Here is a 15,876-nt window from a genome sequence, read left to right on the forward strand (position 1 = left end):
TCCCTCCACGCATTAATAAAGTGGCTACAGCAACACCTGCTATTGAAGTAGGAGGGCCCTGTGTTGGAACAAGTAGGGTAAGTAGCTGAGGCCCTCCACAGCCCTGGAATCCATTGCAGTGTGTAGCTCCAGCATTAGTTATGCCTCTGATTAGAGCACTTCATTCACGTGAGCGGAATGAAGAGATATTGCCAGAGATGCACTACTAAACAGTTGATAAATATATTGTACTCAGAAAAAGACTCATCTTTCATGCTTAGCTCCACCTTGCTCTTCTTCCTGTGCTGGAGTTGGTGCTGAAAAATTCTGCATTAGCTCAGACATGTGGTGAAAGTGTACAATCTGACATTCATGCAAGAGAGACAATTTATGTACAGTATATCCTAGCATGCGCTTATTGCTATATATATTATTTTATATGTACATTGTGTCAATTATGAAAATAAAGTTAAAATATGCATTCTTTCTTGGAAAACAGGTAAATTGTTGTTCACCATGAACAAAACTTTGTCATCTCAAATTATATTTTTCCCTTGTAGCATTCCAATACTGTGCGGTACAGAAATGCTCAGAGAGAAGACAGTGAAATTAAAATGATACAGGAGAAGAAGGAGCAGGCAGAGATGAAAAGGTATGCATAGTTTTCTATTAAATGCATTGATTAACATCTGCGTAAATTCCTAACTTCAGTCTATTCATTGTCATATTAGGAAAGTACAAGAAGAGGAACTACGAGAGAATCACCCATACTTTGACAAACCCCTCTTCATTGTTGGTCGTGAGCACAGATTTAGGAATTTCTGTCGGGTCATTGTTCGAGCTCGATTTAATCCGTGAGTATACTACAGAATCAATACAGTTGATGCATGGGGGGGGGGGGGGGGCATGGAATTTTTTACACAGATTACATTACTTTGGGGCAAAAGTGAGTAGGATAACTATATGAGCAATAACGAGTAGGGAAACACATTTTTTACCATAGGTTATGACAGTTTGTAATTCTGCTTTAATGTGTCCAGCAGTATTTGGGTATCCAAGGACTTACCTCCACACAAAGCCCTTCCAGTATACTGGGGTTGGGTTCTGGGGGTTTCAGGGACCTTCCAGAGGAAATAGGAAAAAACAGAGAAACACCAGGAGCCACTTATAGTGTAGTAGGTTAAGGTACAGTACCTTCTTAAAGCAGTGTGAGTGATACTCACAAACATGGGTTGCAATACTGGCAACTACAGTGTAATAGCCAGTGAGGAAAACCCGTCCTCACTTAAGCTCTTGGGTCCTTCAGCTGGATAGGTCATGTTCCAAAAAATATTGTAGAAAGTTAAAAAAAAAACATAAAAAGTTTAAAGACTAACACCCCCCCCCCCCCCACACACACACACACACACCCCAGTGGAATGAGAGGCTGTTGAATAAGTAAAGTAGGGTGAAGGTGGTGACCCAAAAATCTTGTACAGTGGTAATCAATGTAGTAAAAAGACAGTTTACAGGCTACAAGTGCTCCTAATTTACAGACTGCTACCCACAAGATCCTTGTTTTTACTGATCCGAGGAAGCGGACTGCGATACGTGAAACACATTATCTTTAAGTGTCTGACCAATAAATTACCTTTTACTCCATATACAGGCATTTGTGCTTACTTGGAGGTAAGCTTTCTTTTTACTATTTATTGATTACTGTAGTGCAAGATTTCTGGGGCGCCTCCTGCACCCCTCTTTATCTTCCAATATTCCAGCAACCAACAATACCAAAATCTGAACTGGAGCACAGTTAGCAAGTAGGATGACATACAGTTTTCTAGGACACTGATGCACTAATCAGGCATACAGGAAGTGACCAAGGAATGTTAGGTAGAAAACACAGAGGATAAATTGGAAGTGGGAAAGCTTGAATCACCAAGTGGTGATATTAACATTCTAAAAATGTCCATAATATGGCATTTGTAGAGTTTTTTTTGCCCAGGTTATGCAACAATATCATCTCATGTACAAGTATCAAAATACACCATTGGATGTTAAAATAATTCTGGTATTGGGTCCCACCCCAATTAAATTGGTGGTGTCTGTTGGCCATAGTTTTCTCTTCCTCATTCTCCTCTGTGTTAACATAAACTTCTATACTCAGCAACAGATACGCAAGACACAGAAATAACATATCTGGAATGTGGAAATACGATCCATCATTTATGACCGGGTGCTTAATTGGTCACAGCAGCAGCATGAGACTAAAGGTTGAAATTTTAAATGTGGCAATTTTGGGTTTAAGTTTAGGTTGGTTTCAGACTGCTGGCTGGCGTTAGCAGTGCGGCCCGGTCCAGGGAATGCACAGCCAAAAACATGCCTTCGGGGATTACTGCATTAGTACACAGTAATCCCCTTCTGGCTCACAGCCAAACAGGAAATGACGCTCACTTGCGCTCCCTTCCTGTTGTGTACGGAAGCTTATTGTAAAAATACACTTCTGCGCAAGAACAACGTCGCTGCCAACATTTTTACAACCCCAAGGTCCCCAAAGATGTACATGACTTCTGGACTGCTGCAGATCACTGCAGGTTGCCACAGGAGCCGCATGGCAACGTAAGTATGGGCTCACCTTTAGATAGGGCACTTCCGGCGATGCGTAGCACACCATGGGTAGTATGAACTAGCCCATAGACTGTCATTGTCCTGTGGTGTGGTGCAGTAAAAATGCCGCACCTGTGTGAAAGGGCCCCAGATTAAATGTTACATAAACATGAAGAGGTAAAGTCAGAATCAAGTGACATGTAGCCAGTACTGTAACATACCTTAACTACTTTAGGACCACGGTGATTGAAATCTATGCCCTGTTTTGGTGGGCTCCTGGCTGGCAGGGCGTAAATTTCAATCACCGCCCACAGCACACTTCCGCCGTTTATGACGCTCCCCGCCGATCGTGCCACTCAAATCCAACGTCTCTTGCCACAGCTCACTGGCTCTGCCTGTCTCTATGATGGCAGAGCCATGTGAGCTGGTCAGGAGCCGATTTCATTGGCTCCTGGCCGTGTCTATCAATGTAAGCCACTCCCATTGGCTTACATTGATAGACACGGTCAGGAGCCAATGAAAGCGGTTCCTGACCGTCTCACATGACTCTGCCATCATAGAGATGGCATAGTCTATGTAGGAGGATCCCGGTGTGCGGCGGTGATGGCGGTTGCGGTGGGTATGTGTGGTGATTTGTCGGGATTCCGTTGGTATTGTACCACCGGTCTCTGGTCCTTAAAGAGACTCTGAAGCGAGAATAAATCTCGCTTCAGAGCTCATAGTTATCAGGGGCATGTGTGCCCCTGCTAAACCGCCACTACAGCGCCGCTAAACGGGGGTCCCTTCACCCCCAAACCCCCCACTGCAACACTTGGTCGCAGACTTGGTCACTCCTGGAGGCAGGGCTAACGGCTGCAGCCCTGTCTCCAGTCGCGTCTATCAGCGGCGCATCACCGCCTCTCCCCCGCCCCTCTCAGTGAAGGAAGACTGAGAGGGGCGGGGGAGAGGCGGAGATACGCGCTGACAGACGCGCGTGGGGCAGGGCTGCGGCGGTTAGCCCTGCCCCAACCAGGAAGCGCTCCCCCGCTGCACCGAAGGGATTTCTGAGGTGAGGGACCCTCGTTTAGCGGCGGTTTAGCAGGGGCACACATGCCCCTGCTAACTATGAGGTCTGAAGCGAGATTTATTCTCGCTTCAGACTCTCTTTAAGGGGGCAGAGACCGCTGGTACTTAAGTGGTTAAAGTACTACTTACCCTCTTTTCCCCTCCCCTTAACCTTTAAATATTGTTTTATTGCTGGTGCTGCGACTAGCACACAGCACCAGCCTCCCCCCTACTGTGCCCACTCTGACCCCCATCGGATATTACTGGGGAGGAAGTGACAGTTCTTCTTCTCCGCTGTGTGTACATAACTCCGCCCCCTTCACCTGCCGTTTTAGATCCTTATGTGTTACACTGCACACAGGGGAGATGCGCTGTGTGCGGACTTATGATAATTTAGATCGGATATTCTTCCGACCTCAATTAACCTGAGCCCACAAACAGCACAGCTCCCCTGCATGCTGTGTGCAGTGTAACACATATGGAACTAAAGTGGCAGGTTGGGGGGGTAGAGTTATGTACGCACAGCAGGGAGGAAGAACTGTCACTTCCTCCCCGATAATATATTCTGCTAGAACGGGCCTCAGGGGGGCGCTGGAGGGGGAAGGATGGTGCTGTGTGCTGTGAAAGTTACACAGCAGCAGTAATAAAATCATTTAAAAGTAAATCCCTACCAGGCCAGCAGTACTTTAAGCTTAGAAATATGGGTGATACACTATTTGGGGTTTGAGAAGACTGCTGCATATGCCATGGAGAGAGAGAAAATTAGTTACCATGGAGAGGAAATTATTGACACCAACGTAGAGAAGAATCAGGATTTTCCTCAATACTTTATTAGTTAAGGGCTTTGTTGTTTCTTTTTGCTGCTATGGCATCACCTTTTCTGCTACAGAACTATACAGGAAGGAAGCCCATCTAGCTTACTTTACTGTGGGTAGGAGGAGGGATTCTTTCCTATCCCAGTCAGCAATAGATGGTAACCAGCATTTAAAAAAACACACAGTAAACTCTATCTCCTAATATATTTAAGGTTTTTTTTTTTTACACATAATTGCGACTTTTTGGCTGAAAATGGAAAAGTTCACTGTTTTTACCTAATAAAAAAATATTTTTAGTACTGAATTAGTAAATAATTCCATAAAACATACTGTATAATGTGCATTATTTTTGTGTTTGGAGTTCTACATGGCATAGGTTTTTTTTTTGTTTTTGTTTTGTTTTTAATCTGTCCAATTATCCAATGGTTTATGGACGCCATTATTCTTAAAGACCTTGCAAGCCTCCATTATTTTTACATCAAGCCAAGAAGAGGATTACTAATTATGGTATTAACAAAGCATGGAATATAGAAAACATATTTGTTGTGTAAATAATAATACACAAATGGTTGCCCATATAATCCCTATTTCCCATTTCACAAAACATATACGTAAGAAACATCTACCTACAATCAGCAGCTACCCTGCCATGAATGTGCGTTTGCTGACAAAATCAGTGACATTTATTTCTAGGGAAGAATGTACAGAAATGGAACGCCCAGAGTTAAATATGCTACTTGTTCTGTAACCTTTTCAGCTATGCAGAGATAATTCAGGAATAATAGCTTCTGGATAATGGTTGATTTATAGTCCCAATGTGACTTTTAAAAGGTCATAAGGTGCTTAGAAACCCAGAAAAAAGAATGAAGTGCTGAGGTGATGTTAAACAAATATATATATATATATATATATATATATATATATATATATATATATATACCGTATATATATACATATATATATATATATAATTGTCAAGGTTCCTCCTGTTCTTAACATGGCTTTCTTGAATCCTATTGGGATTTTTCCAAGTCATCTTTTTTGACATGGTACTCTGCCTTTTCCAGGCTGTATGGACTTTGTGCAGATTATATCATCTTACTTGCTGCTAGGTGCTGTCCTGACTTATCAGAAAACCTGGTATGGAAGAAAGAAAGTTATTTCTGGTCCATTGAGCCTATCCATGAAACTCTGCACCCTTTATTCCCTAGTACATAGCTTGAACAAACCTGTTGTTTCACAGCTATTGGTGATCAAATCTTCCTCTCACAGTTTTCCAAATTCCAAAATCAATGTGGGCAGGCTTAATAAATCTTAGCCCCACGTGGCCACAAATGTTAATATATAGTAACATATAGTATAGCACTGGGCACCCCATGCTGAATACCAGCAAGTACAAACAAAGTTAAACCTACAACCAAATTGAGTTCTTGCTCTGTAACCTGATACAATATGCAACAGGTGCAACACAATATGCAACAGGTCTTTGGGCTTTACCTTTACAAAATATGCTAAATAAGATATATCAGCACAAACTATTTTTAATACTGTATGCTAGTGCTTATCAAACTTTGTGCCACCCTCGTGTGCTGCAGGAACTTACCAGGTGTGAATAAAGCCCTGTTATAGTCCATCATAGCATCTCAGACTGGGACTTGGAGCACAGAGGGGAAGAGGTAATATGGTACACTTTATAAAGGAAAATGGAAAAGCTCTCCAAGCCATATAGAGGAGAAGGTAGAAAGAAGGAGTACACTACACCATATGGGGTGAAGGGAGGAGCTCATAATGCCATGCAAGGGAGGAGAGTAATTGAGTACCATTTTGCTTGTCAGCACTGGGGACCTTTCTCTTAATGCTAAGGTATTCATACACTCATCAGTTTTCCCATCTGATTCCCTGCAGATTCCATTAATCTGCTGGGAATGGGTTCGCCCAAAATTAAATATATCAATCAAAAGTATAGTTTGGACAGGACAGATAAATCTAGGTGAATCAAGGCAGGAACGGTAGTTGATCGATAGGCAGCGGTAGTGATTGATAGGCCATAGCGTTGCACTGCATCAAACAACATAATGCTGCAGTTTGATTGGTTTTCAATAGATTGCCTGCTTGAACTTATTAAAACTGATGTGCTGTGTGTGGAAGACTCAATTCCTTTCAGAATCAATAGTTATTAGAGAAAAATCGATCATTTTGACGCATTGGGTGGCAATTTATAAGTGTATAGCCAGCTTTAACCTGCCTCTCTGACACATTGCTGAGCTTGTCATGGTCACAGAGTATTAATCCTGTCACCCTCATTAATTGCTAGACCTGTCACAAATTGCCAGGCTTGTCATTCTGATGGTTGATTGCTAGGCCTGTCACCTGTTGCTAGACCAATCACTGGTGTTCAACTTCAAAAATCACTGCAGAACAGGAAATGAAGGTGATAGTATCAACTTTGTTTCCAAGGTTTGAGCAGGCCCACACATCTTACCAGATAACTGGGGATATTTTACAGTGGTTTTTATGTTTATATGTTATCTTTTTACCCAGTATCCGTTTTGTTTTTAAATAATCATAGCCTAGGCCAGACTGTTTTACAGAGATAAGATATAAAGACTTTTCCCAGCTCATATTTTTTAAGATTATCACAATAAAAGCCAAACATACCACTAAGCAAGTACTCACATACATAAACAGGGATATATTGGTATTATAAAAATAGTGATTAAAGAGGAGCTGTTAGGTATAGGGTCTAAGAGAAAATAAACACATATATCAGTAGCTAAAGATTGGCTGTACTTACATTACATATGCATTTCACTGTCCACGTTTGGATTTCACAGAATTTGTATATAGTATATGCAGAGATAGATGCTCCTGACAGCTCATGGCAGGCTCCATGTTTGTGAAGCCAAATGTGTCGTCATGTCCTGCCTGCTTCTGATCACAGATACACTCGTTCTTGAACAACACGGTGTGCAGTGAATATTAATGAGCCATGTGGCTAGGAACAATAGCTGACTCCTGCAGTGTAGTCTGCCCGGAGATTTATCAGTGCTACGCTCTGGACTGATTACACAAGCTGCTGTACCGTCTCATTAGCAGCCGAGGGGAGGGCCCCAGAATGCTTTGCAGTTTAGCTGCGGCTTGCGTCTTTATGGGTCTATAACAGAGGTTAAGATAAGCACACATCAAAGGTAACTGAAATGTTTATCTTCACTAATGGCTTTTGAGCTTCCTTCTAAACTGTTTAACACAGGAGAATAGAGGTTTAAATTAGCTTCTGCAGCCTGACAGTTACTCTTTAAAGCAGAAACAACCTTTGAGTTTAGAGAGTGGTGTGCATACAATAACTTTGTGTTTCAGAACTTTTCGTGTCTTGGTTTCTTTTTTTTTCATCTATTTCTCCTATCATGCACATGCCTTTCATTTCCTCATATCATTATAATTCGAAATAACAGCGGTACGTGGCGCTCCTCAATTTCCTTTCTTTGTGTTATGGCTGGCAGATAAGATGTGTTTCACCCATCTCATTAGCCTATCTGGTTTAGAATCACATTCTTGTTTAAACAGAATCGGCTGATGCTGCAACTAGTTATTATTAGAGTATGTACTTTATTCTTATGTTCTCATTTCACAATAAAACTTTATTCTCTTTATTAAAACGAATGATATCCCCAAGAGAAGATTGCAAATTATTCATCTGAATACTTTAAATTTAGTTATGGGATATACGTACAGTATAAGGTCTATTGTTATTGTTACATGTTTTTAACTTGATGATTTACAGATAACAGGCCCTTTTATCATTAGGATCTCTATACCTAAATCATCAAAAAATGCAAGCTACAAGATATTTGTAAGGGTTAATGGATTTGTATTTCCTTCTGCAATTAGCTGCTTATTTCACAGATAATAAATGGAAAATGGGCACATAGGAAGTACTGTTCTGTAGTAGGGGATGTTGCTTTCAATGATTAGACATTGCCCCATCCTTTTTAATTTAATCCCTGTACTACATGAATTGTTTTCTCTAAGGGCACATCTTCTAGTTCTTCTGTGTGTTTTTATTGGGTTATCTGAGTGTCCCAGTAGTATTCAATAACTTGCTCTTGGTGTGAGCTTTATTTGTAAGCCTTTCTTGGAGAATCATGGTGCTACTGTTGAATTGCTTCCATTTACTGTTGAATTGTTTTAATTTGTACATAATTTGCTTTACAGTGGACTGGTGGAATCCCAGCCCTAGAAACAGTACTGTAACATATTCTAGGTTGGAAAATAATATTAAATAAAATGTTGACAGTTTTTTATTTTGAGGCCTTATATGTTCAAACCAGATATACTTTAACAAATCTGTGTTATGAAGATAAGTATTGGATAGTGAAGACTCAGATTCCTTAGGTAGAGTCTCCTGTGCCTTTTAAGCCACCTGCATGCAAGAAAATACACTTTTTCACCTACTTTTTGGTACATTTTCAATTGCAGAATGCTGAAACGTTTCTGAAACTGAAAATGGAAAATTATCTCTTAGGTGAAAAAGTGAATTGAATAAGGGGCATAATCTTTTTTGAGGTGGAGATGAATTGTGTAAATGTGATGATGATATAGAAGTACAGGAACTCTATAAACATTTTTGTTGTATATGTTACGGCCAAAGCCAGAAATCGACCAATTCCAGAATTGGCCAGCCGTTTCTAGAACTAGCCGATTTGACGTCGACCAAAGTCCAAAATGCTGTAATTTTGTGACGGTCAGTTCTAGAAACGGCCAAAGTCAGTTGGCCAAAGTCCAAAATGCACAAATCTCCACTTCTCGTTGTGACCAGCCAGAACCCGAAGTGGCCAGACTTTGGGTTCTGGCCGTAACAGTACTGATAGATAGGGGTGATAAGGGGAAAAAATCATTTGTCACCTTGCTGCTAATGGTCCACAGCATCCCAGAAAAGTGGAGTTGGAGTCAGACTACAGTGCACACCATCTTTCAGAGGGAACGCTGTTCTAGCATAATTCCGAATGGCAGAGTCTATTACTGGTTTCCCCCCTCACAGCTGTGTGAAAGCTGTGCAACCGCAGCATGTGTGTGTGAGGAGCGAGAGACAACCTCTCTCGCTCCCTCTCTGCAGAGTTTGGCTCAATCAGAGCAGCATATAATTGGCTGGAAGCTATTACCTAGCAAGGGATAAACAGTGTGCGCTATGCCCCGGAGAGGAAAGAGGCTTGTGATGTGTGCAGATCTGTGAGGAGATTGCAGGTTGGATCAAGTTTCTACAGGCTGCAGTGTGAAGTTCATTGAGCGAATGAGCCGGTTCTAAGAGCCGAAGATGTGAACGTTACCTCCTCCGATTCTCTGCACAGAGAATCAGGCAGGGCTGCTGCTGGAAGCGGAACAACAATGCAGGGGACAGCGGGACGGGGGACAGAGCGGGGCAGAGCGGTGAGGTGAGCTTTGGGACTCGGCCGGCCACATTTAGTCAGAACGCGTTCTGGCTGGCCAAAGTACGAAATTAGGCAGCATTTCGTGTGTTGGCCGCTTCAGGCGGCCACTTCGCATTGTGACCGGCCAGAACCCGAAGTGGCCAGACTTCGGATTCTGGCCGTAACATATATATACTTGTCCCAAGGATGACTTGAAGAAAAGGTCAGCTCTTAGATCCTAAAGCATTGTTGATACTGCTAAATGTAATGCCAGCCTTTTAAGTCCCTTAGGGATAGTTTACAGTGCATCAGCTGGGTTATAGAATAATTCTGCATGTCAACTCATATCCCATACAATTCTATGGAGCTGTTCACGGTACTGCATTGCAATGGATTGCAATATTCTAACTCGCTGCATGCAGGCTTTGCATTGACATCTATATCCAGCCTCCATTGTAGTACACACACATTTTAACACATGCATTATGTAATACACCACTGTGAATCCAGCTTTATACTTTCCTATTGTTTTTTGTGACCATGGGTTAGCTGGGTATTCTGTACATACTGATGCTGAGCAAGTGTAGATAATGTAGTTGTCCACTGGCTGCAGTAGAATAGTTTACTATACTTAAATGTTAAATACTGCTGTTGCTATATTCATCCTAAAAATTTGGAGAAATTCCTCTTTACACCCATGAGAAGCTAGTGATATCTGCATTCGAATATGGTAACCTGAACTATGGAATTATGCAATGTATCCATGATGCACAGTGGATATCTGGCTTTAGTCCTGAACTGCACTCTGAATTAGCCAAAGTAAACACCATTACTAAGGAAATATTTTTCATTTGCCTTTCATCCTCCTATATAAATTCCTGAAATATTGCTCAGTGAACTAGTCACAAAGGTTACTTATGGGTAGTATGTTTTAGCAATGACTACATTCTTACTAATTTGTTGAATTTGATATTTTATACAGCTCTAAAACGGATCCTATTACAGGAGCAGTGAAAAATACCAAATACCACCAGCTATAGTAAGTAAACACATAATACTGTATTCCTTCAACTGCTGACTTCTAAACTGAAAACATTGTCATCAGATGATCGACTTCTAATTTCTGCATAATGCCATATAGGAATGTCACAAACCAAAACATTTACGGTACATTACTAGGCTTTCATGGACCTGTACATGGCATGCTGGTTACTCAGTAAAGCTAAAATTGTTCACTGTGATACTTCCATTAAACTCAAATAAAAAATTCTGGAACATTTTCTTTCTCCAAGGAAAAAAAAAAATAATGACCCACATTTTTCCCCACACTTATCGTACAGTCCACACTGTGTACATGCCTTGCCAACTTTTACTGTCTGGAATGCTGTGACCAACAACCACATATCTGCTATTATTTCTAGTTACAATTTATCTCACTCTTACAGGGAAACATATACTTACCTAAGGAGATTGAAGCCTCTGGATCCTAATGAGGCTTCCCTCAGCATCCTTCGGTCCTTCACCGCTTGCTGGGACCCTCCTGCTGATCGGGGCCATGCTCCTAAGCTGGCATCAATGCAGTCTTGCTGCAGCCACAAGAGCACAGCCACTCCTGAGCAGTCCTACTGCACAGGCGCAGCCATATTCGCACAGATGTGCACCAAGCGTGTTCTTGAAGAGGATTGCGGCCTAGATAAGATTACTGACATATCCTTGTCAGTAAGTTTTGGAGGGTCCACGCTCAGCGACAGGGGGCTGGAGGATGCAGAGGAAAGCCTCATTTGGATCCAGAGGCTTCCCTCTCCTTAGGAAGTATTTGATTTTTTTTTACCTGAGCCTTAGCTTGGGTACTCTGTAAAGATGGCTGTCACTTCTTTAACTGCTTTCGGATGACACTAATTGAAATCTATACCCTATTTGGGAGCTGTTATCCATGCCAGGGTGGAGATTTCACTAACCACCACCACCCAATCTCACTGTTCTTGCCCCTCCCACCACTCCTGCGGCCCTCAAGTGGTTAAGAGCCTTTTGGCCCTACTTTGGGCCTATGCCAAAGTGGTGGCTCTTTGCCCAAATCTCCCCGATTCTTCTAAGTTTCTAGTACATTATCCAGGTTTCTCACTATAGGTCTTACTTTATCTTTCCTTGCTTCAAATACTTTCTTGGAACATCTTTTTCTCCCCATCCTGTCCAAGCATCCAAACCACCTCAGTTGTGGTTGCTCTATTTTCTCTTTTTCTACTACTCCCCCTCCAACTCTTAGAAACTCGGAGGGAGAAGTAATTTGGGGTTCAGCTATCGCGGGCGCCAGAATTACGATTATAATTCTGTTGTTACGCTATAGATGTAATAACATCACATCTATGCCGGTGCCCAAGTCATGCTCTACACTGCTGGCAGCGCATGCCGAGACCACCTGTCTTGCTGCAAGCCACTAACACGTGACATTTACTAAACACATGAAATAACTGTTGAGTCTACATTTTTCTCAATTTTTTCCTTGAACATGTGAGCATTGTAACCAACATTTGACCTTAAAAAAGTTGCAAGTCAAGCTGGATGGCTTTTCTAATGAAACAACTGTCACTACATTTGATTTTTATTTAATGTACTTTACTTAGGTTCAAACGGCCATTATGGAGCCTTTTGTTACATGTAATGCAGCACACTGCAGGTGCTGTAAGAGGATCTGTTATGAGAACTCCCTCTTCTCTGGTGACCTCCAAATCTACTTTGAGTCAGCTGTTTCCACCAACAGAGCTATTTCTTGAATAAGAAGACTGCTGCACATGGTGGCAAATTTTAGTGGCTTGTTGCTCTAACATGTGGAATGTCTCAGGCCTCTGTAAGCCCCATTTCGACAAGTTGTTGAAAGACAGTTATTGCCATTCCATGTACATACATGTACACATCTTAAAACAAAACTTGGTGCAATCAAAAGGCACTTCTACACTAGGGCCTACAATATTTTTATTATTCATCCCCAGTCCAATCTATCCTCAGTGGCATAGATTGCACCACGTTGCTTTTACACCACAGAGTGATGTCCATTCACACCAAAACAGCAAGTACGTGTGTTCCCGCAATGTCCAGGTTTTCTCTGATGGCAGATGGGGATTCTAATTACCTTTCCAGAGTTCTTCCACAATTCTCACATCCTACAGAGTGTCACCATCTATGAGGCCTTGCAAAGTGGAAGTTATACAGGATGGCTACTGGGTAAGTTATCAACTTTACTTTTACTGTGGTGTGAATTTGCTTTAGGCATATACAATGGAGCCAAAACCAACACATTTCAATGTATCAATAAAAATGCAGTATTCATTTACTATATGTGACCATTGCAATTTACTTTCGGCGCATGATTTTTTCTAATGTTTGTTCTTTAAATTTAAAGGAATGTAAAGCTCTCCCATAAGCAAAATCTGTCCGTAGTGTTTGGGTTAAATATCTCTCTACATATATTACAACTAGAAATGGGCTGAAAATGTCAAATTAGATATTAGATATTTTTTATTGCTCCACAGGAAGCAGAATTGCTGTGGGCAGTACTGGATCTTTGCACAATCATGTTCTAAAACTAATGATTCAACATGTGACAGCTGATTAATTAATGAAGCCTACAGGTATGAATCATTAGCCTTCTGTCCTATGCCTCAAGCACACTTTCCAACATATTACATGTCCACTGACAAAAAGCACAGCAAGATTTCTCAGTGTTGCCTGGTAATGCCTAACTGTTTAACATGTTTAAATAGATTGTGTCTATATTATAAAGCTTCTTTGTTCTTACCTTGTAAGGGATCCAGCCTATCTGTGACTACTTTTACTTCCGAAACCTCTACTCAACCCCAGGAATCCTTCAGAGGGGGCTTCTGTCCAACCCAGGACTCCTTCAGAGGAGACTTCTCCTCAACCTCAGGGCTCCTTCAGATGAGATTTCTGTTCAACCCCAGGACTCCTTCAGAAGCGTCTTCTGCTCAAACCCAGGACTCTTTCAGAGGAGACTTCTGCTGAACCCCAGGACTCCTTCAGAGGAGACGTCTGCTTAACCTCAGAATGCCTTCAAAGGAGACTTCTGCTCAACCCCAGACCTCATTCAGAGGAGACTTACAACCAGGGCAACAACAAAACAAGATCATCAATGCAAGCTTCTATTTCCTGCTGAAAAGAAAAAAAGCAGGTTTAGGTGCCCTGAAAGCAAATGGCTTGATAAAATACTGTATAGTTCAGACAAAGATACCCATGTCATTGTAGCCTGCTGTTTGCTGCACAAAATTATCTGAGGCAAATGACAACCACTCAGACCAAGCAAATAAACAGCACCCAGCTCAGGCAAATTACCTCTGCTTAACACAGGCAGATTAATATCACTCATATAACCATCACGCAGCACAGGCTGTGTGCAGTAGATCAAGACACCCCCTTAGAAGGAAGTAGAAACCAGAAGGGTCCTTATACCTGCTTATTCAATAAGTTATGTAATGTATTTTTTTATCACAATCTGTTTCGAATAAAGCTATGTCTGTCATTTTTTTTTACATGTGTGTGTATATGTGTGTGATAGTACTGCTGCAGATGTGTTAGGGAAAGATATGTGGCTAAAGCCTTGGTACATACATCCAATTTTGATTAGCCATTTTTACCACTTCCATGTAACACAAGTGGGCTGTTCACACTGCCCACGTTGCGTTACATGTAATGCTGCACGTTGTAGTGAAAGTGCAGCATGCTGTGCGTTCTAGCGGCTTTAGCCGTGTTATACTGTTTGCACATGCTCAGTGGGGGGCGGAGAGGAGGCGGGGAGATGCCGCTACAGTAGCCGCGCACATGGCTACTTAATATGCACTGCACTGGTGGCCGCTGACTGGCCGGCGGGACCATGTGATGCATAGTGTCTCGCTCCGCATCACGTGGTCCCGCCGGCCAATCAGCGCCACTCTGGGAGACCTTATGTGGATAGAGCCGCCTAACGCGGCTCACTCTACCGTCCTCTCCCGCACCACCAAGCGTTGCGTTAGGGGCACGTTATGCGACCATAACATCCCCTAAAACGCAACGTCTTGGTGTGTAAGTAGCCTTAGTGTTCGAATTTGGCATAGTCCATTCAAAATACCTGTATAGTCTCAACTGCCTCTTATCAGCACCAAACAAGTTGACAGGGTCAGGAGAAGTTCACTGGCTTGCGAGTCACATTACATGTCACCTGATTCGAATGCTCCCTCCTTCCAAACCAAAAGGAGAAAGTATCGGGGTCACATAAAGTGCAACGTGACTCACAAGCCAGTGAGCTCCTCTTGACCGTGTCAAGTGCTGTTCGGTGCTGAACAGTGGCAGATGGGAGGATTCAGGTGTTTCAAATCAGCTATGCCAAATTTTAAAATAAATGCTAATTATGACAGTTTACCTGCACAATGTAATCATAGTATTCAAAATCCATTGTACCTCAGGCCCCATGGTAGGAGTTAAATAGGCCACTAATTGGCCAATCACATCATTTTGTTAATCTTAAAATGTGGTTCTGTATGCGTCTGTTGGGGCAAAAGCTGCATTGTTGTTCTATCTGATCTCTTATTTTGCCTTCTAAAATTCTTGCATATACTATACTTTGGTAAAGAAAACCAGTGATATGCCATGATTTTGGCCTGTTGTCGCCTTTTCTTTAAAATGAGTATAATCATAGCAAACTATCAGTCCAGGAGTATTTTCTTTGTGCACTATGCTATCTAGAATATCTTTAGTAACATTTTTCTCGAGTTTTTCCGGTATATCTAAGAGCTTCTGGTGCTATGCCATTGTGGCCTGGAAATTCTTTTAGTCCTTCCATTTTAATGGTATTGGTAATGGTATTAATTTGGATATCTTTAAACATGCCCTCAAAACTTGTTGTTTTTTTTTCCTCAAGCATATGTTCTACCTTAGGACAGTTCCCCTTTAGACCACTGGCCAAGTTGTACTTCCTACTTGATAACCTAAAACACACAGCCTCTAGGTATGAATATTGTACACTACCCCACCTCTTGTCCCCCCCCCCCCCCATTCCTTTA

The 15,876-nt window shown here is 41.9% G+C and overlaps 1 protein-coding gene across 8 annotated transcripts in view; it reads left to right on the forward strand.

Moving 5' to 3' along the window:
- NALCN (sodium leak channel, non-selective) overlaps positions 1-15,876 on the forward strand; it is a 640,650-nt gene that overhangs the window by 507,069 nt on the left and 117,705 nt on the right. For all 8 annotated transcript variants that reach the window (XM_068267982.1, XM_068267985.1, XM_068267987.1 and 5 more), the window contains 3 exons: positions 540-631; positions 711-833; positions 10,812-10,868. In XM_068267982.1, coding sequence (XP_068124083.1) covers positions 540-631; positions 711-833; positions 10,812-10,868 — 272 coding nt within the window. The remainder of the gene's footprint in view (positions 1-539; positions 632-710; positions 834-10,811; positions 10,869-15,876) is intronic.

Source organism: Hyperolius riggenbachi, chromosome 2 (assembly GCF_040937935.1).
Source record: "Hyperolius riggenbachi isolate aHypRig1 chromosome 2, aHypRig1.pri, whole genome shotgun sequence".
NCBI classification, from domain to species: Eukaryota; Metazoa; Chordata; class Amphibia; order Anura; family Hyperoliidae; genus Hyperolius; species Hyperolius riggenbachi.